This window comes from Oncorhynchus mykiss, chromosome 18, assembly GCF_013265735.2.
Source record: "Oncorhynchus mykiss isolate Arlee chromosome 18, USDA_OmykA_1.1, whole genome shotgun sequence".
NCBI classification, from domain to species: domain Eukaryota; kingdom Metazoa; phylum Chordata; class Actinopteri; order Salmoniformes; family Salmonidae; genus Oncorhynchus; species Oncorhynchus mykiss.
In genome coordinates, this window is record NC_048582.1 from 23631979 (window position 1) to 23651730 (window position 19752).

Below are 19752 nucleotides of genomic sequence, written 5' to 3' on the forward strand. Positions count from 1 at the left end.
AGACTGAAGTGATTTGCCATTGTGACTCAGGGCCTTATTTAATTAACATTGTTTACTGGAGATATGTTTAGATCCATTATGGAAACCAGCCCACAATGATGCTTTTAACATGCTCTCTCGTAGTCACAGCACAAGATTTTGTCTTGTTTTTGTCTCGTCATGAGTGCTGGTTTTCAAAAAACTAATTGAATGATTATTATTCTCCTCCAACTTCCATTGAAAAAGTAATGACAGACCACATGTGTGTCTTGCTGTGTCCCTCTTGCAGGTGGGGATAGGGGGACAGACGGAGCCTCCAAACAGCCGCCCCAGCCCAGCACCCCCACCACAGACCCCCAGCCCAGCGAAACAACCTGCCCCGGGACACCAGAGGCACACCGAGACGATGCTGTCAAACGCCTGGCCAGCAAGGTACGTACACACACACACATACATACACAAACACAGACACCTCTGGATCTTTAATCCAATCACACAATTCTGGGTTGTCAATCAAAAACATAATTGCATGTAAGGTGATATACTTATTGAGTCATTTTATTTGACATTTGAGTCATTTAGCAGACATGAAAGAGGAAGGCATCAGAAAACAGTTCTGAGAGCTGGGACTTTAAAAAATACTCATTATTTCAAAACTATGCATTTTGCTGATAGAATCTTATCGTCCCAAGTCCTTGATTATTCATATCATAGGTTCGGGTCCTCTTTTTTTATTTTTAAGAAGAAGAATGGCCATAATGTAAGCTCTTTATGGTAAAACGAATAAATACAAGTACATTTGAGAATGTTTATTGTCATTTTAGGGAATTATCACTTCGACAAATGTGTGATGACCATTAAATAATATATCTGACGACATGATTAGAAAGAAGGAAGGCTCTTTTATTTATTTAATCATTAAATGTCTGTACTTTTCCATTGAAATGTAAATAATTGTAACATTCTGTGCCAGATATAACCTATAAGGTTCTAATTGTGATTCTTTCCCCCACTTAGTATTTTGATACTCTGCACTTTAGGTACCTTTAATGGGTTCTGAAAGAAGAATTCAATTCAAAACAGTTCTGAGATCTGGGGTGTGAAAACATTCATGCTCAATATCTCAGAACTACGCCTTGCGCAGATAGTAGGCTTCTTTCTTGAATCACTGCCAATAAACCAACTCCTAATTCCTCTATAATTGGTCTCAGAGATGACGAGTCGTGCAGCTTCACGTAGTAATACTGTTGAGTTTGACAAATTGGGTTCCAAGGCAACTGGAGAAGGTTTCTGACTGACTGGAGAAGGTTTCTGACTGACTGGAGACATCTGTTTGTCCCTTTTGATGAGTTCCTGAATTCAAGATGACCCCTGGGTGTATGGATACTTCTCCGTCCTCAACAAAATGAACAAGATGGCTCTGTTAACTGTATGTTCATGTAATTACTGATATGGTGAATAATTAATAAAAACTATCAAGTCCCAAAGACCGCAGTCCTGTCGGTTTTTGTTTCTTAGGAAGAGTGTGTTTACTCTTAACATCCCTGGTATGTTTTTTCCCCGTTCCATTAAGTGGATCCGTCATGGCTGCTTGATTAGCCAATCTGTTAATTAGCAACTAATCGCAGTCACTTTAGCCTAATGGAGTAAATCAAATGCTGATTTGTGAGATGGAGATATTCAAAGTTGGTTGAGGACTTACTTCTCTGGAAAGTTCAAGACACTCATGGCAGTCAAAACACTGAAATAGCGTTATTGAAGTGCTCAATTAGGGAGCCTCTCTTTCTCTTTCTCTCACTCCCTCTCTCTCTCTCTCTCTCTCTCTCTCTCCAGGTGGTGTCCTACCACTTCTGCCAGGCTGACAACACCTACACCTGCCTGGTCCCAGAATTTGTGCACAGTGTCGCCGCCCTGCTGTCCAGAGCGCCACAGCTCAGCGGCTACAGGGAGCTGCTGCTAAAGGAACCTCATATACAGAGCATGCTCAGTCTGCGCTCCTGTGTCCAGGACCCCATCGCTGCCTTCCGCAGGGGAGTCCTGGAGCCCCTCGTCAACCTGCGGAAGGGTAGCTACTAACTTGCTCCTGCAGTCTCCATGTTCTCTCCCATACTTCAACCCCTCCCCACCCCCTTCATCCACTTTTGTAAGTGTAACACCTGCAGCTGCTACTCACCAGCTAGACGTCACCTCCAACCCCTCCTCCTACAGTTTGATGAATTGTCATGCGCCCCCTGAAACGGTTGATTAGGACTCCGTGGTGGGCTCCTAGATCATTTTGGGATAATAAGGTCACTAGTTAAAAACGCTACAGACCGTGACACAATTCTAACTTCAACAACAACATAACTTCAAACAACAACCTTTTTCACTTTGGGAGTATCCACATCAATGAATATCCCTAAGGCTGCATTTACACAGGCAGCCCAATTTTGATCTTTTGCCCAATTGATAGGCAAAAAAGCTGATCTGATTGGTTAAAAGACCAATTAGTTAAACAAATAATTGGAACATGCAGCCTTAGATCAGTATTTTAGCAATGATCAGCATTATAAGGCTGCTTATACACAGGCAGCCAGATTCTGATATTTTCCCACTAATTAGTCTTCGGACCAATCAAATCAGCACTTTTGCCAATAATTGGACAAAAGATCAGAATTGGGTTGCCTGTGTAAACGCCGCCTCAGTGCTTTAATCCAGTGTATTATTCTTACTGTATGGGAAAAAACAAGAGGGCAGGACTGCAGTACATAACAGGCCATATCAACGTAAGAGACCATCTCTGGTAGATCTCATGATATAGTAGCCAGTCAGCCTGATCAATAGGTTGTTAGTTCAGTAGCCTCCACCACACGTCCTCTGTCTTTATGATGTGGATTAGTGGATGACTGTGACAGAGTGTATAGAGTGATATAAGCTCCACACAGTCAGGGAGGGCTGTATTAGGCTGCGTCGACGGCTCAGGTAGACTGGAACAGGATAGATATGCCTCTGTGATCCCCCCTCTCCTGTCTTATTAAAAGTAATGGTTGCGATGATGAGGGGCCCATACAGGAGACTGAGGAGAGGTGACTGGTGTTCTCACCCTCCATCTGAGGTGCAAGTCCCTCTGTGACATTACTCATGAAGTATAAAATGGGGAAGGGGAATGGAAGCAGGGCTCTGGTCTAAAGAAGGGCACTACATAGGGACTAGGGTATCATTTTGGACGGACCCCAGGTTAGATATTCCAGAGCCTGCACACGTCGATCTCTTTCCCCCTGAGCCTGATAAACGGCACTGTGTCTTTTCGGCTGGTGTTCCATTGAGTACCACAACCTCCTTTCTTTCTTTCTTTCTGACATTAATGTTGGCATTTTGACAATGCAGCACTGTGGAATTCAACCATATCACTTCAAACAGTTGGGGCGGCATGTACAGTATTTCAAAATACGTTTGGAACACAGCAGTTATGTGCCTTACATTTACGTCCTAAACCTGCTTCAATTATTGCCCGTATCTTATGTACTTGTTCTCTCTCTCTCTCACTTTCTCTCTTTTCCTCTCTCTCTCTCACCTTTCTCTCTTTTCCTCTCTCTCTCTCTCTCTCTCTCTCTCTCTCTCTCTCTCTCTTTCTCTCTTTTCCTCTTTCTCGCTCTTACTCCAACTCCCGCTCTCTCCTCTCCCATCTTCCCCGTTTCTCCCTATTCCACCACCCCTCTGTTTCCCTGTGTAGAAAGGAAGATCCCGGAAGAAGACTTCATCCTCCTGGTTGATGGTCTGAATGAGGCAGAGTTCCACAAGCCGGACTACGGAGACACCGTCGCCTCCTTCATCACCAAGATCGTCTCCAAGTTCCCCTCCTGGCTCAAACTGTTGGTCACTGTCAGGACCTGTCTGCTGGTGAGGAGAGGGACAGTCACAAAGCACAGATAAACGATCGTAACCAGTGTATGTGAGTGATGCATTGCCTCTACCCAGGGACCCAGGCTTTTGTTGGTACAGTACAGTCTGTTAGACTCTTGTCTGTGCACCGTAGAAGCTATGGTCCGAGTCTCTGATACAGCGCTCACTTTCTCCTGCTACACTTTAACTAAAAGAAGCTTAGTAAATCTGTGTTTGCCCATAGTTCACTGGCCTTGTGTGTCTCATATGGTATGGCTTTGCTGGTCTGACCCAGGGGTACAGTAGCTCAGTCTAGCTGGTCAGCTTACTCCACCAGGGCCCGTTGGCGGTGGTTTCCTCCAGCATGTTGGCTGGCCACTGATCCCTCCGGCTGCCTAACACAGTTTTCCCATAATCCTCCTGGATTACCACTCCGGGCCGTAACGCTCCTGGGAGCCTGCCTGACGTTATGTAACAGGAGTGCTGAGGACACCACACGCCACTACAGTGTGTGTGTGTGTGTTGGCAAGGGATGTTAGATGTTGATCCCCCTGCCTGCTCTCTATCCTCTCTCCTCTCCCAATTGGTCCTTTCACAGGAAGTTGCCAATATCCTGTTTTAGGCACGGTCCCATCAAGGTTGCTATGCAACCAGAGCACTGTGAAATCATCGGATCACCGCACTTTAATCAAATCGTGCATGCACAGCAAGGAAATGAAACAGCAATAATAATTTCATAATAACTTAGGTATTGCATTTGACTTATTCGTTTATGGCTGTAATTTTCTTCTCCTGGCTCAAACGTCACTATTTCTGGAGGCATCTGTCATCTGAAGAGATTTGATATGAATCGGTGAGAAAGCTGGCAGAATGAGAGTCAGTGGATTCGTGGCTCCCTATTCCCTATATACAGCTGTAGGATCTTAATTTGATCACCCCTTTTAGTGCTGAGAATTTTCATGCACCACAGGAAATGCAGAAAAGACTTGTGATTGACATAAATTCACTGAAAACCTGCAGTAAAACACGGTTACATTAATAGCATTGCACTCTTCATGTAGCCTAACTTTGGCCAGCACATTTTTTGCCGAACCACCAATCAAGCAACATTATGGACTAAACGTTCAAATCCTGTTGCTGCGGGTTTATTTTGCTGTGACAATACTGGTCAAATGAAGATCCTACAGAAGAAGTGCCCGCGTACAGTGTTACACAATTACTGTATTTCATGTTTCCGTGAGTCAGAAGAAGCAGCAGCTTGAAGAGATGGGTGCCATCCTCTCCCTGACTAATCTGTTGTCCTGGCACATACAGCACCACCATAGTGAGCCAACACCGTTCTCATCCTCACTTGTATTATTCAGTGTTTTGTCCTCTTTCAAGTTACCTGTCACAACTAGAAGAAAGGGTTCTCTCTGCTCTGAGGCCGGAGCTGGAGGATAGAATTGTACTGTGTTGTATTGATTTTGTACTGCAGACTCTTGGGTGGGAAGTTGGGGTGTGCTCCTGGGCTCATGGTTGTATTGCGTGTGGACTAAGTTCAACTCTGAGATATAACCAAGCTACGTTACACTTTGATCGAGAATGCAGTGTATGATATATACGGTTTCAGGAGACCCATTTTTGTCAGACATAAATCCACGACATATAGAATTTGACAATATAATCGCTGTCTCCTGTCTCCCCAGGAGATCACCGCCCTCCTACCCTTCTCCAGACTCTCACTGGACGACTTCCCAGAGAGCAGCGAGATCGGCGGGGACCTTAGCGACTACATCCAACACCGGGTCATCGTCAGCCCCGAGATTGCCGCCAACGTCACCACGCCCAACGGCACTGTCCCCGACCCCCTCCTCCTCAGCAAGTTCAACACCCACCTGGCCTCTCGCAGCCAGGGCTCCTTCCTCTACCTAAAACTGACCCTGGACCTGTTCCAGAGGGCCCACCTGGTTCTCAAGGGAGGCAACTACATGGTAGTGCCCGTCTCTCTGGCTGAGGTGAAGGAATTAATACATTTTATTTGGCAAATCTTTCAAAATACATGTAGGGCTGGTTTCCCAGACAGATTAAACCTAGTCCTGGACTGAACAGCATGGTCAATGGAGAACCTCCATTGAAAATCGTTTTTTAGTCCAGTACTACACTTAATCTGTGCCTGGGACACCAGCCCAAAGAGTTGCTCCAGCGAAGGAAGTACAACACGCAGGATTCAAAACACAATCAAGTCAACCAACTTCTTTCCATTGTGGTCCTCTTTATCATCAGGTGTACCTGCTGCAGTGCCATGCGGGGTTCGAAGGGGACCAAACCTTCGAGCGGGTGCTGCCTGTACTCAATGTGGTGCTGGCCTCGTTACACCCGCTGACGGACGAGCAGCTGTTCCGGGCGCTGAACGCTGGGGGCGTGAGAGGAGAGATGTCCTGGGAGGACTTCCAACAACGCTTGGAGACCCTGGCCTGCGTCCTGGTGAGGAGAGAACACATGAAAGACTATTGCGACACGGCCGTACGTTGTTAGCTAGATCAGGAAGTAGTATACAACCATTTCATTGAGTGACGTTCACTCTGTGGGAGTTGCACTTGGCTCCTAGTGATAGTAACTATCTCAGCAACTTGTGGATTTATGATGACAACTTCTGTCTGATCTTGTGCCGTGTCCCTCTAGGTGAGACGCAGGGACGGCACCCGCATGCTCTTCCACCCCTCCTTTAGAGAGTGGCTCGTGTGGAGGGCGGACGGAGAGAGCACCCACTTCCTCTGTGACCCCAGGAGTGGCCATGCTCTGTTGGCCTTCATGTTCTCCAGACAGGAGAGCAAGCTGAACCGGCAGCAGACCATGGAGCTGGGACATCATATCCTGAAAGCACACATCTTCAAGGTACCAGCTAGTATGTCTGAATGGACTAGTAATGGGAGGTTAATCCAAAGACTATCTGAGTTCAAATATGACAGTACAGTAGCGTCCCTCCTCTTCCTCTCATACACTGAGGGGGGGGGGGGGGTCGATGGTGCGCTATGGAAGTTTTGAACCAGAGTGTTTCTCTCTCCTTGTCTCTGCCTCCCTCTCTCTCAGGGTCAGAGTAAGAGGACAGGTGTGTCCTCCAGTGTTCTGCAGGCTCTGTGGGTGAGCTGTAGCACTGACAGCCTCGCTGCCGCCCTGGTCTCCCTCAGAAATCTCTACACACCCAACGTCAAGGTGAGACACATACAGTGCCTTGCGAAAGTATTCGGCCCCCTTGAACTTTGCGACCTTTTGCCACATTTCAGGCTTCAAACATAAAGATATAAAACTGTATTTTTTTGTGAAGAATCAACAACAAGTGGGACACAATCATGAAGTGGAACGACATTTATTGGATATTTCAAACTTTTTTAACAAATCGAAAACTGAAAAATTGGGCGTACACACACACACACACACACACATACACACACACACATACACACACACCTCTGCACACCCAACCTCTGCACACCCAACATCAAGGTGAGAGACTCACATGCACGCATACACATATACGCACAACTTTAAAAAACAATTGTACCTACAGGTGAGTCGTCTGCTGATGCTGGGCGGGGCGAGTGTAAGCGGGCGTTCCGAGGTGCTTGGTCGTTCCCCTGTGCTGGGTGTGCACGCCCACCTGGGTCACCTTGAAATGGTGTCCCTGCTGCTGGAGCTGGGAGCGCCCGTAGACGGAGCCTCGGACAGCGGCATGACCCCCCTCTGTCTAGCCGCCGCAGCAGGACACACAGGACTGGCCAGCCTGCTCTGTAAGAAGGGAGCCAAGGTCAGTGGTCAGTTGTTAGTCCCATGCCATTATCTCACCTTGTTGTCAATTCCACCAAAATGTCAATCAAGTTGGAAGTTGATCTGCTGTGGTTGTTGCAAAGCTTTACAGTTTCATAACTTAACATTTATAGTCATGCATCATAACTATCTGCTTCTGTTTGCTCTTTGGTGTTTAGGCTAGGTTACTGTAAATACGGTGGTGACAACTGTTGATGTTCCAAGGGCTGTGTAAAAACATTGGATTCATTGATTGATTGATCTGTGTTTCTCCCTCTAGGTAGGCCATGTTGATAAGAGTGGTCAGTGTGCCCTGGTCCATGCTGGGCTGAGGGGCCACCCAGACATCATCCACTACCTGCTGAACCAGGACTGGGGCCCCACAGAGGCCCCGGAGGGCCAACAGCAGCATGGTGTGAAGAGCAGTGCGAAGGGCCAGGCCTTACAACAGGCCCTGACGGCCGCCTGCAGCATGGGACACACTCACGTAGGCTACTGCATACACACACTGACGAACACACACCGTGCGCTCTCTTCAGATTCAACTTTTGTGTATTGCTTATAATAGTTATCGTGTTTAATATGGTCTCATTGTCAGGTTGCGAAGAGCTTACTGGAGCTGAAAGATGACGATTTGGCTGTGCAGATAGACGCTCCCGACACGCTTTGGGGAGAGACGGGTACAGTGCACTTTCCCTTTGTCTGTATAATAATGTTTTTTTTCTGTTTTCTGTTTTTTGTTGCTTGTTTTCGCTGCCTCTCGAAAGGTGGTTGGCATTCGTTTTTACCAAGCAGAGATCATTTGTTGTCATTCACTTCCCAGTGAGCCTCTCAAGTGGTCTCCACTTGCCCACTGTACGTTTAATGTTTGCTGTAGCGTAGGATGCAAGCGAAGTGATATTGAGCCCGTGTGTTTGTTCTGGACTCAGAGATGTAGGTGAGCTCACTGGGGAAGAGAGGCTTGAAGAGTGTACAGTACTTGAGCTACTTTCAACCAACCGTACTTAAGATGGCAGGTTACACTGACGGACTTTAAGCGGCGCTGGTGGTAGTAATAGTTTGAAATGGATCATATATTGCATATTTTGCAGGTAGCCTAGCGGTTAAGAGAGAAAGGTCGCTGGTTTGAATCCCCGCGCGGACGAAGTGCAAAATCTGCCGATGTGCCCTTGAGCAAGGCACTTAAACCTTAATTGCTCCTGCAAGTTTCTCTGGATAAGAGCATCTGTTAAAATGTTAAAAAGAAAAAGATCTGGTAACATTGGATGTATGATCCTGTTACGATGAAGCTGGTGTAGATATCAGATGGTGTTACCTCCATCTCCTAAAAGGATGTTCAGCAAACCTGTCTGGGCTCTTATATCCATTATACTCTAACCCAATCATAGATGTTTCTCTGCTCTCAGTAAATACATAGGCTGGGGGATAGACAGCGCTCAACCACTGCCAATTGGAAGCATACCTACAAATGTTGGCTGCCGGTACCAACATTTGTAAGCCAATCCTGAATGAAAATAACCTGGCTAATGCAAATATAGACTACTAAATAGGGCTATTGAAGGAAATCCTGTATTTATGTTGATTACAGAGACCTGACTGGGCGATTAAAATAAACAATAGTACCGATTTTAATGGCCTTCGTTTGTTTTATTGTTTGCGTTTACCATTCAGTCTAGCGTTGTTTTATTTTCATAAATATTGGTTTTTACGTCGACAAATCCTCCCATGGTAGAGTCTTGATACTCTGCTGTACACCGAATGATTTTCCCCTTCAGCTCTTCTAATCTATTCGGTGAAATGAATCCTTGAATACTTTTCCCTGTGAAATTGTCCTCTCTCTATGCAAATGTGTTCCCGTGCCTGGTGGCTTCTCATTAGTGGAGAAGAATTAAGTTATTCTCCCTGGAGGGAGGACAATTGTCTACCTCTGTGGGTGAGACGCCAAAGGTTTACTGTACGTGAATGAAATAACAGGGAACAGATAAATAACTATTGTAGCTGTAGCAGCTGTGTGTCTGTCGTCCACACAAGGTCAGTGACATATGTGAGAGTTGTCAGAAGTAGTATTTATTGCTGTGGGGAAGTAGTTGATAGAACTGGACAGCATCAATGGATCATGTTTTTAATCTTGTTGGTGAACTAGCTGTAGGAGCCATTCAACTCATTGGCCCCATTCAACCTATTCAACTCATTGGCCCCATTTAAAAAATAATATTTTCAATATGAGAATCTCCCTTCTGAATCAAAATATTTGGTCCCACAATCAAGGCCCCAGCGAGAATTGAACTCGCGACCCCTGGTTTACAAGACCAGTGCTCTAACCACTGAGCTATGGAGCCTTGCCTATTAATACCTAACTGCAAAAGGATATTTATATATCACACCCAGCTTACTCGAAAAGTGACAGAAGACCACACCCAGAGACATATTTCTAAATATATGACTCTGGCCACACCTATTGTGACATCACTGACTCTACCACACAGCTGTTGGTTGGAGCAGTCTGGCCAAACCAGCTGAGCTAGGCTGATGGCATGAGGCCTCTCATGTCTGGTAAAAGCAACTGACTCTGACTGACAGCTCTCCTCTCACCGTGCATGTGGTATGCACGTCAGCCAGGGTAACAGACTCCTCCACGTTTCTTCAAACTCTCCTCAGATATTAGACATTGACAACAGAAGCACAGCTGTTCAGGCATGAATCCGCAATTGCGTATTGATTGATGAGTCAGTGATGCACGTCTGCCTTATCTTAGATTGAGAAGTGTTGAGTCACAAGACAAAGTATTCCTAAATGTATCAATCACAGCCACCATTTTTATTTTATTATGAAAGTGTTTTTCGTTATCTCAACTTTTTTTGCTCTGGCGTGAAGGGAAATTAGATAGCGGAAATGAAATGAGTGAGGTGATTTGTAATTGAGTATGTGCTCATGTGGAACCATCGGTGGGACAGATGGGGAGGGCGTACCCTACACTGCGCCCACAGATGTCAATCATGTCATCATTCCCTCCCCACTGGCTTCCAGAACCAGATGGGTGATGTCACCTCTCCTGTGAGTATTTCATCATCCTAGCCAAGGTGAAGCAGGAGGCTGCATCAAAGAAAAGAAAATACAATTTCATTGGTTGCGTACACATATTAAGTACACAGTGAAATGCTTGTGTTTTTAGCTCCAACAGTGCAGTAATACCTAACAATACAAAACAATATACACAAATCCAAATAAAGGAATTAAGAGATGTCAGATTCCAGATTCTAAATATATAAGTATATGATAGTGTGTATAGACAGTATATGAATAGAAAATGTGTGTACTGGCGTAGTTATACAGGATGAACCTTGACTAGAATACAGTATATACATATCAAGTGGGTAAAACAGTATTTAAACATTATTAACGTGACCAGTGTTCAATAACTCTGTACATAGTGTAGAGGTCTCTAAGGTGCAGGGTAGAGTAATGGGTGCTAGCCGGCTAGTAACAGTCTCTAAGGTGCAGGGTAGAGTAATGGGTGCTAGCCGGCTAGTAACAGTCTCTACGGTGCAGGGTAGAGTAATGGGTGCTAGCCGGCTAGTAACAGTCTCTACAGTGCAGGGTAGAGTAATGGGTGCTAGCTGGCTAGTAACAGTCTCTAAGGTGCAGGGTAGAGTAATGGGTGCTAGCCGGCTAGTAACAGTCTCTACGGTGCAGGGTAGAGTAATGGGTGCTAGCCGGCTAGTAACAGTCTCTACGGTGCAGGGTAGAGTAATGGGTGCTAGCCGGCTAGTAACAGTCTCTGCGGTGCAGGGTAGAGTAATGGGTGCTAGCCAGCTAGTAACAAATTAAATCAAATTTTATTTGTCACATACACATGTTTATCAGATGTTAATGTGAGTGTAGCGAAATGCTTGTGCTTCTAGTTCCGACAGTACAGTAACAGTCACTAAGGTTCAGGGCAGGGTAGTAGTGACTGTTTAACAGTCTGATGGCCTGGAGATAGTAGCTGTTTATCAGTCCCAGATTTGATGCACTTGTACTTTCTCTGCCTTCTAGATGGTGGTGGGGTGAACAGGCCTTGGCTCACTCCAGATGGTGGTGGGGTGAACAGGCCTTGGCTCAGGTCCTTGATGATCTTCTTGGCCTTCCTGTGACCGCAGCTTCCCTGGTCTGCACGTGTCCCAAATGACACCCCATTCCCTATATAGTGCACTACTTTTGACAAGAGCACTATGGGCCCTAGTCAAAAGTAGTGAACTAATTAGGGAATAGGGTGCATTTTGGGAGGTAGATACTGCCTGGATGGATGCTCCATACCCAGGACTAGATGTCTGGTTTGGGCAAGCTGTGGGCAGTACCCAACAAATCTGTCTCTCGCTCTCTCTCTCTCTGCCAGGCCAGCTGTAAGACTTTTAACAGCCTCAGCGAAGAGCCTGCCTCTCTAGAGAGCATAGGGAGATATGGGCCTGCTCTAAAATAGTATTTGAAAGTCATACTCGGGGTTGTGACGTTGTCTGTTCACAGTGTACTGTAGCTCACATTGCCTTTGCGGTGCCAATATTTTACTCTCGTTCAGGTGTTACTCTCTCTAATCTTGCTGTGTGTCCTTGAATTGTTGAGCAGTAGTGCTACAACTGCAGTACTACTAGAGTGAAGTACATTGTAACTGTCTCCAAACAATCAATAACACAGAAACAAAAGATTACTTTAATTCAGAGCACAGTGGTGAGGTAGGTAGTTGACCACTGTTCTGGGGGTCTCTCTCTCAGCTCTGAGTGCGGCTGCAGGCCGGGGCAGGACAGAGACGTGTGTTTTCCTGCTGGAGAGGGGTGCGGGGGCAGAGCAGCCCAACCGGAGGGGGGTGGTCCCACTCTTCAGCTGCATCAGACATGGACACCCCCAGGTGAGAATCATTCTGATTTTCCTGCCTTACAGCACTGATGGCTGTCCAATCATTCATGCTCTCGCGCTCTCAATCTCTCAGGTAGCAGAGCTGTTTCTGCAGCGCGGTGTGGACATTAACACCATCGATAAGCAGGGCCGCAGTTTGCTGATGGTGGCAGCCAGCGAGGGCCACCTCAGCACTGCGGACTTCCTGCTGACAAAGGGTAAGCGGTCAAGGGTCAGGGTCACATCATGGTACATGTCAATTCTCAGTGCACTAAGGGGGATAGTGTTATTTGAGATAATTTTTTTATTTCGTAGCTCTGAGATATACAGTATAGACTTTTATTATTAGGTACACCCCATTCACAAAATTGGTTCGCTCCTACAGACAGTGAGTCAGGTGGCCGTGGCTTGCTATATAAAGCAGGGAGACAGGCATCAAGGCATTCAGTTACTGTTCATTTGAGCGTTAGAATGGGCAAAACTCGTGACCTAAGTGACTTTGAGTGTAGTATGATCGTCGATGCCAGGCGTGTCGGTTCCAGTATCTCAGAAACGGACGGATTCCTGGGATTTTCACGCACAACGGTATCTAGGGTTCACCGAGAATGGTGCGACAAACAAAAAACATCCCGTCAGCAGCAGTCCTGTGGGTGGAAACAGCTCGTCGATGGGAGGTTGAACGAGAATGGCAAGAATCGTGCAAGCTAACAAACCGGCCACAAAGAGGCAAATAATCCCAATTCCTGTTGAGTCATGCTGATGGCAGAGTAAGGATTTGGCGTAAGCAACATGAGTCCATGGCCCCATCCTGCCTGGTGTCAACGGTACAGGCTTGTGACGGTGGTGTACTGGTGTGGGGAATGTTTTCCGGGCACACGTTAGGTTCCTTAATACCAATTGAGCAGCGGTTCTATACCCCGAAGAATTCAGGCGGTTCGGTAGGGAAAGGAAAGTCTGACCCAGTATTAGATGTACCTAATAAACTGGCCACTGAGTGTATGTCAGTCTCAGTGGAGTGAGCTTGTTATTTCTGATCTGGTTCCAGGTGCGTCTTTAGCCTCCGTGGATAAGGAGGGCCAGACAGCTCTGAGCTGGGCGTGTCTGAAGGGTCAGAAGGGCGTGGTGCAGCACCTGGTGGAGATGGGGGCAGAGATAGACCACCCTGACAGGAACGGGCGTACCCCTCTTGACCTGGCAGCTTTCAACGGTGATGCAGAGATGGTGGGGTTCCTTCTCATACTGCAAACTGGAGAAAAAAAATAGATCCACAGACATAATTCTGATTTCGCTGCAACTGGCCTAGATCGTCTAAAATGGCCTAGATTGTAGATTTTTAAAAACACAGTACTGAATTTACACAATTCCCTCCAGCACCTTTAGCCTTGTTTGAATCCTTTTAAAATGCTGTTTGTTTTGTGGTGTACAATCACAGGTTCAGTACCTGGTGGAGAAGGGTGCGGTGGTGGAACATGTGGACCACAGTGGGGTGAGGCCTCTGGAGAGGGCTGTGGGCTGTAGGAACACTGCTGTAGTGGTGACCCTACTGAAGAAAGGGGCCAAGCTGGGTGAGTTGGAGTTGACCTGATCTGTCGGTGTTAAAGCCCTGCAGGGTCTTGAGGAAGGCTCTATCAACATCATGTATTTCACCCCTCTTTCTCTTCACTCCTTTCTACCTGCTAAAAGGCTACAGAACATCCCCTTATGATCGATCAGGTACTTTCTTTAGATACCTTTTACAGTGTTTTGTGTGTGTGTGTGTGTGTGTGTGTGTGTGTGTGTGTAACCTGTGTTCTCGTACCTCTTGACCAGGTCATGCTACGTGGGCGATGGCCACATCGAAACCAGACGTCCTCCTCATCCTCCTACAGAAACTCATGGAGGAGGGCAACCTGCTGTATAAGGTGGGTTAACAACAAAAGGAAAACCTGATCTCTCTCGCTGTGTGTGTGTGTGTGCGCGCGCCTGCCTGCGTGTCACTGTCTGTCATGAAAGTGTGTCCAGTTCGGAAATCTGCTAGCCCCCTTCTCCAAATCAATGTCTGTATTTTCTCGCTCTCCCTCCCCCCCCCCCCCCCAGAAGGGGAGGATGAAGGAGGCAGCCCAGAGGTATCAGTACGCCCTGAGGAAGTTCCCCCGAGACGGCTTCGGAGACGACCTGAAGGGTCTGAAGGAGCTCCGTGTCTCCTTGTACCTCAACATGTCACGCTGCCGCAGGAAAACCAATGTGAGACACACACACACACACTACTCTATCAGTTGTTAATAGAATTGAACATTTAATAAAACTGCAGGTTTTACATCGTCTGATATAGCTACACACTAGAGAATTGCCTATTTTATAGAATTTAACACTGAATGAAATGTAATTTCATGTTAATAGTATAGGAGTAGGTATAATAGATAGATCTTCAACTCAGCAGCCTGGAGGGAGTGATCTAACACACCCTTGTTTTACCAGACAATATAATAAGACTAGAGCAGTGGTGGTAAAATGGCATCCTCCGGGCAAATGAATAATGGAAAGATGCTATGATGTGATACGGTCATCCTCTCCCATATACTGGAGTAATCACTCACTCACACACACATGCAAGGTGGACGCGTGTGCACAAACACGAGCGCACAAACCCACATGGAAAGAAGGGATCCTCCCTCCGTTGTTGCTGGTGGATATTGGGTCAGGGGGAAGAGAGAGCTGGCTAGGCACACACACATCATCCATATTCCATCACGTTCAGGTGAATAGAACAGGAGGGGAGTGGGAGTATAGAGGCCATAAAAACTGTTATTCCACATTGAACAGTTATTCAGAGCTGTGGAATTCAAGGCTGTGGTGTAATGCCCACCTCCATCTCAAGGACGGAATCACACTGTGGTTTCCTTCATTAAATATTCACCTGCGAGGAATGAAGGGAGCAGGGAAACTCATTTAAAAACAAGCCAACCGCATGCTCTCTAGGCAAAGAGATGGATGGATATACTGCACGCAGGCATGCACACACACACACACTAGAGCCACTAGAGGTGCTTATGAAATCCCCATTAAAGGCCCAGCTCAGTCAAAAACATGATTTACCTGTGTTTTATATATATTTCCACACTATGAGGATGCAATAATACTGTGAAATTGTGAAAATGATGATAATGGCCTTTTAGTGTAAGAGCTGTTTGAAAAGACATCACCAGGTGGTAAATTAGTTCATAAACCAATAAGAAAGAGAGTTCCAAAGCTCTCTGTCAAAAACAGCTAGTTTTCAGTTTTCCCCTCCACTCCCAGACAGTCCTAGCAAAATTATTACTTGAGAAATTTCTCTTCGCTAAGAAGCTATTTTGTTTATGAAAACAATGAGAGTAAGGTACTTAATTGTTACCCAGAAATAATTGAATATTGAGATAAAAACAGCTGCATTGTACCTTTAAGAGTCAATAGTTTTCATTTCCGACATCTGATTGAAGGAGTTTTTTTTACGGTTTGGAGAGAAGCTACGAGCACCCGTCTGGAGAATCCATTAAGACACTGGGAGATAAAGCTGCTCTACTCTGAGCTGCACACAGATGAAGAATTCTCCAGTTAAACAACACTGAAATCCTCATTTCAGTCACTTACAGTAATTGCAAAGTGTGGCGCTGTGTGGACTACCGCTGGATTCACACTGCACTCATTAACGCTCACAAACACATTACCCTGGCTAATGACCTTAAGACGTTGCTTTTGGCTTCTTCGTGAGAAATTCAGGGTGGACAGAATTTAACAGTAAACATTCAGAATTAACTGAGTTCCTGTCCTCTTCCCCCCCCCCGACAGGATTTTGGTATAGCGGAGGAGTTTGCCACCAAAGCCCTGGAACTGAAACCCAAGTCTTATGAGGCGTTCTACACCAGAGCACGAGCCAAGAGGAGCAGCAGGTTAGCACACACCAGTTCTCCGTTAATACTGATATAAAGAAGGGACTAGAATGGACGGACGGGTACAGTTGACAAGACAAACTCACCTCACACTATGTTCGCCTCATGTGTCCATCCAGGCAGTATGCGGGGGCGCTAGCCGACCTCAGCGAGGCGTCTCGGCTCTGCCCCACCAACCGGGAGATCCGCCGTCTGCTAACGCGTGTGGAGGACGAGTGTCAACAACAACAGCAGCAGCAGCAGCAGTCCCCCAACACACCACAGGGCCAACAAGCAGCACACAGCCAGACTCCCGATGACCTCACAGAGAGGAGCCAGGACACAGAGAGGAGTGTTGATACACAGAGCCAGGATGAACTAGATGATGATTATGAAGAGATAGGGGGAGAGGAAGAGCCCTCACATAACCCCTATGGACCCAACAGGCCCAAGAACCCTTATGGACCCGACAGGGCTCTCCCACCAGTACCAGGCGCAGTGGGCTTAGCTCCCCTGGACCCCAGGCCTGGTTCCCCTCTGAACGGGTCCACACAGACCAACCTGCCTCTGGACAAGCAGGGCCCTGTCCTACAGGGTCCTAGACAGAACCAAAGCATGAAGACCAAGCAGCAGCAGCACTGTAACTCCCTGCAGGTAGGGGGCAGACCAGGGGGCAGGCCTATGTCTCTGTGTGGCCCCTCCAGCCCCCTGCCAGGCAGACACATCTCCACCTCCCTGAGACCCAGCCCTGGCCTGGGCATCGACATCAGCCCTCTGCCCTCTTCCACAGACCACCAACCGGGGCTCACCCCTGCCAACCACCACCACTCCTCATCTGTCCTGCCCTTCCAAGGCCACTCCTCCAGCCTGGCTAGGGGAACAGACAGGCTCTCAGCCCACCACGGCACCACGCTGGATGGACAGGCTGGGTCCCTCACCCCTGGGTTTGGTAAAGAGGTAAGGAGGGAGGGTTCTGGGGGGTCGGCTGGCCCCGGTCTGCGTTCTGGTGGTCAGACGGGCAGTATGAAGGCCTCCAGCTCTAGCAGTAGCTTAGCCTCCAGCGGGACCCTGTCAGACAGCGGCAGGACCCAGGCGCCTCAGGGACCCGACGTGCCTCGCCCCAAACCGGCTAAACCGGAGCTCAAGCCTCGGCCCTTCATGGGGGTGAAAGACAAGGCAGTGCGTGTCCAGGGGCAGCCCCCACCTGGACTGGGCTGGCAAGGCCAGCCTCACTCCCAGCCACTCTCCCCTGAAGGTCTAGAGAACCAGAGACACAGCATGGCCCCTATGGACAACATCCAGGGATTAAACAATGAGTTCAAGCAGAGGTCCTCTTACGCGGAACCACTGCAGAGCCAGGCTCCCCTCCAGGTGCTCAACGGGGCCCAGGCTCAGGCCCAACACCTGGCCCAACAGGCTCAGGCCAAGGCCCTGGCCAGGGAGTTTGGAGACAGGTTCTACCACAGGGAGCCAAGACCAGGTCCAGCTGCAGGCCAACATCACTCCTCCCAGTTCCCAGACGGGAACCACCGGCAGGCAGGGCTCACCAGAGATAACCCAGCCATCCTACCCATCAAACCTAAACGCTCCTTTATAGAATCCAACGTCTGAACTGACCATACATTCAGTCAAGCACAAACACAGGTGCAGACACCATAACAACTTTCTCTGTATTCCAGAGAAACGGTGGCAAGGGAAGGGTTTAAAAGTTTCTTTCCTTAAATCGGACTCTTGTAAAGTGACAGTGTATGTGATGCACTGCGTTTAAACTTAAGCAGCATTTGAGGCTTTTGTGCTTTTTGCGTAAGCATGCCTAGAGCAACACCAGTAAGCAAACAACACAGTGCACGTAATCAGAACTGGGAAACACCATATAGTACCAGCCCACTAGCTGAACAGTAGCACAGCATCCTAATATGGGCCATTATAACAACGTAACTATGATGTAGTTTGTAAAGAACAACACTAAAGGGTTTCGGATGCTAATGGACGAGAAGCCATTTGAGTAAACGATTGGCTAATGGTCGGCACGCATATTGAATAGGGATGTTTATACATTAGATTTGTATGTGTTCTATTTATAGATTATATAAGTGGTGATAGCCTTTGTCAGTATAACGGAGCCCTCAATGCAGTGTTTCACAATGCACGGAGGGTTCTTTTCCTTTGTACATTTTTTATAAATACTCATATTTAAGTGTACATATAATCCTACGGACATTGTTGTAACTGCTTGTTGTTGCGGTCTATGTTCATTTATTTACTGTGCCGATGGCTTGGTCAGCTGTAAGAGCAACATATTTTATATAGTTATTTTTGCACAGCTAGAGAAATAATTGAAAAGTTGATGGATTTATTTAGTTTATGTGCGCACAACATTAACCGTTTACAGTAAGGTACAGAATAGCTTGTAAGGGTATTATTGGTGAGATGATACAGGTATTCTACATGAACATTGTTGCCATCTTTGATTTGTGAGCTATGCGACACATGATACAGACTATGCTAAAGCACTTCTACCATAATCATGGGGAAATAAAATCTCATTGGAAAACTAAAATGACATCTCATTTCAAACACCCGCGTGTAAAATTGAATGTGTACCGACATCTGCTATCCCTGTTATATAACTTCAGCCATAGATTGAACACTTCAGTTGTTGACACCAGTATCCCTTAAATGCATTTTCCTCATTACAGCCTCATTCTAAAATGGATAATCGGTTTTTTTTTATCCTCATCTATCTACACACAATAACCATAATGACAAAGCAAAACATTTTTTTTAGAAATGTTTGCAAATTTATTACCAATAACAAACTGAAATACCTTATTTACATAAGTATTCATAACCTTTGCTATTAGACTCAAAACTGAGATCAGGTGCATCCTGTTGCCATTGATCATCCTTGAGATGTTTCTACAACTTGATTGGAGTCCACCTGTGGTAAACTCAATTGATTGGATATGATTTGAAAAGGCAAACACCTGTCTATATAAGGTCCCACAGTTGACAGTGCATGTCAGAGCAGAAACTAAGCCATGAGGTTGAAGGAGGCACAGACCTAGAGAAGGGTACCAAAACATTTCTTCAGCATTGAAGGTCCCCAAGATCATGGTGACCATCATTCTTAAATGGAAGAAGTTTGGAACCACCAAGACTCTTCCTAGAGCTGACCTCTCGACCAAACTGAGCAATCGGGGGAGAAGGGCCTTGGTCACGGAGGTGACCAAGAACCCAATGGTCAGTCTGATAGAGCACCAAAGTTCCTCTGTGGAGATCGGAGAACCTTCCAGAAGGACAACCATCTCTGCAGCACTCCACCAATCAGGACTTTATGGTAGAGTGGCCAGATGGAAGCCACCCCTCAGTA

The 19752-nt window shown here is 46.7% G+C and overlaps 1 protein-coding gene and 1 non-coding gene across 4 annotated transcripts in view; one reads left to right on the forward strand and one right to left on the reverse strand.

The window, feature by feature from the left end:
* The window catches only part of LOC110495854 (protein TANC1), a 63523-nt gene extending 44368 nt beyond the window's left edge, over nt 1-19155 (forward strand). For 2 of the 3 annotated variants that reach the window (XM_036952294.1, XM_036952296.1), the window contains 19 exons: nt 269-411; nt 1813-2044; nt 3692-3858; nt 5529-5837; nt 6106-6306; nt 6505-6717; nt 6913-7035; nt 7391-7627; nt 7907-8113; nt 8225-8306; nt 12375-12508; nt 12590-12713; nt 13541-13716; nt 13928-14060; nt 14179-14208; nt 14305-14396; nt 14572-14718; nt 16300-16400; nt 16520-19155. In XM_036952294.1, coding sequence (XP_036808189.1) covers nt 269-411; nt 1813-2044; nt 3692-3858; nt 5529-5837; nt 6106-6306; nt 6505-6717; nt 6913-7035; nt 7391-7627; nt 7907-8113; nt 8225-8306; nt 12375-12508; nt 12590-12713; nt 13541-13716; nt 13928-14060; nt 14179-14208; nt 14305-14396; nt 14572-14718; nt 16300-16400; nt 16520-17990 — 4322 coding nt within the window. In that variant the 3' untranslated portion in view covers nt 17991-19155. The remainder of the gene's footprint in view (nt 1-268; nt 412-1812; nt 2045-3691; nt 3859-5528; nt 5838-6105; nt 6307-6504; nt 6718-6912; nt 7036-7390; nt 7628-7906; nt 8114-8224; nt 8307-12374; nt 12509-12589; nt 12714-13540; nt 13717-13927; nt 14061-14178; nt 14209-14304; nt 14397-14571; nt 14719-16299; nt 16401-16519) is intronic. The other variant, XM_036952295.1, reaches the window with a different exon arrangement.
* Nucleotides 9893-9965, reverse strand: trnat-ugu. Its single transcript has one exon. It is a non-coding gene; the product is annotated as a tRNA-Thr (tRNA).
* Nucleotides 19156-19752: the final 597 nt, after the last annotated feature.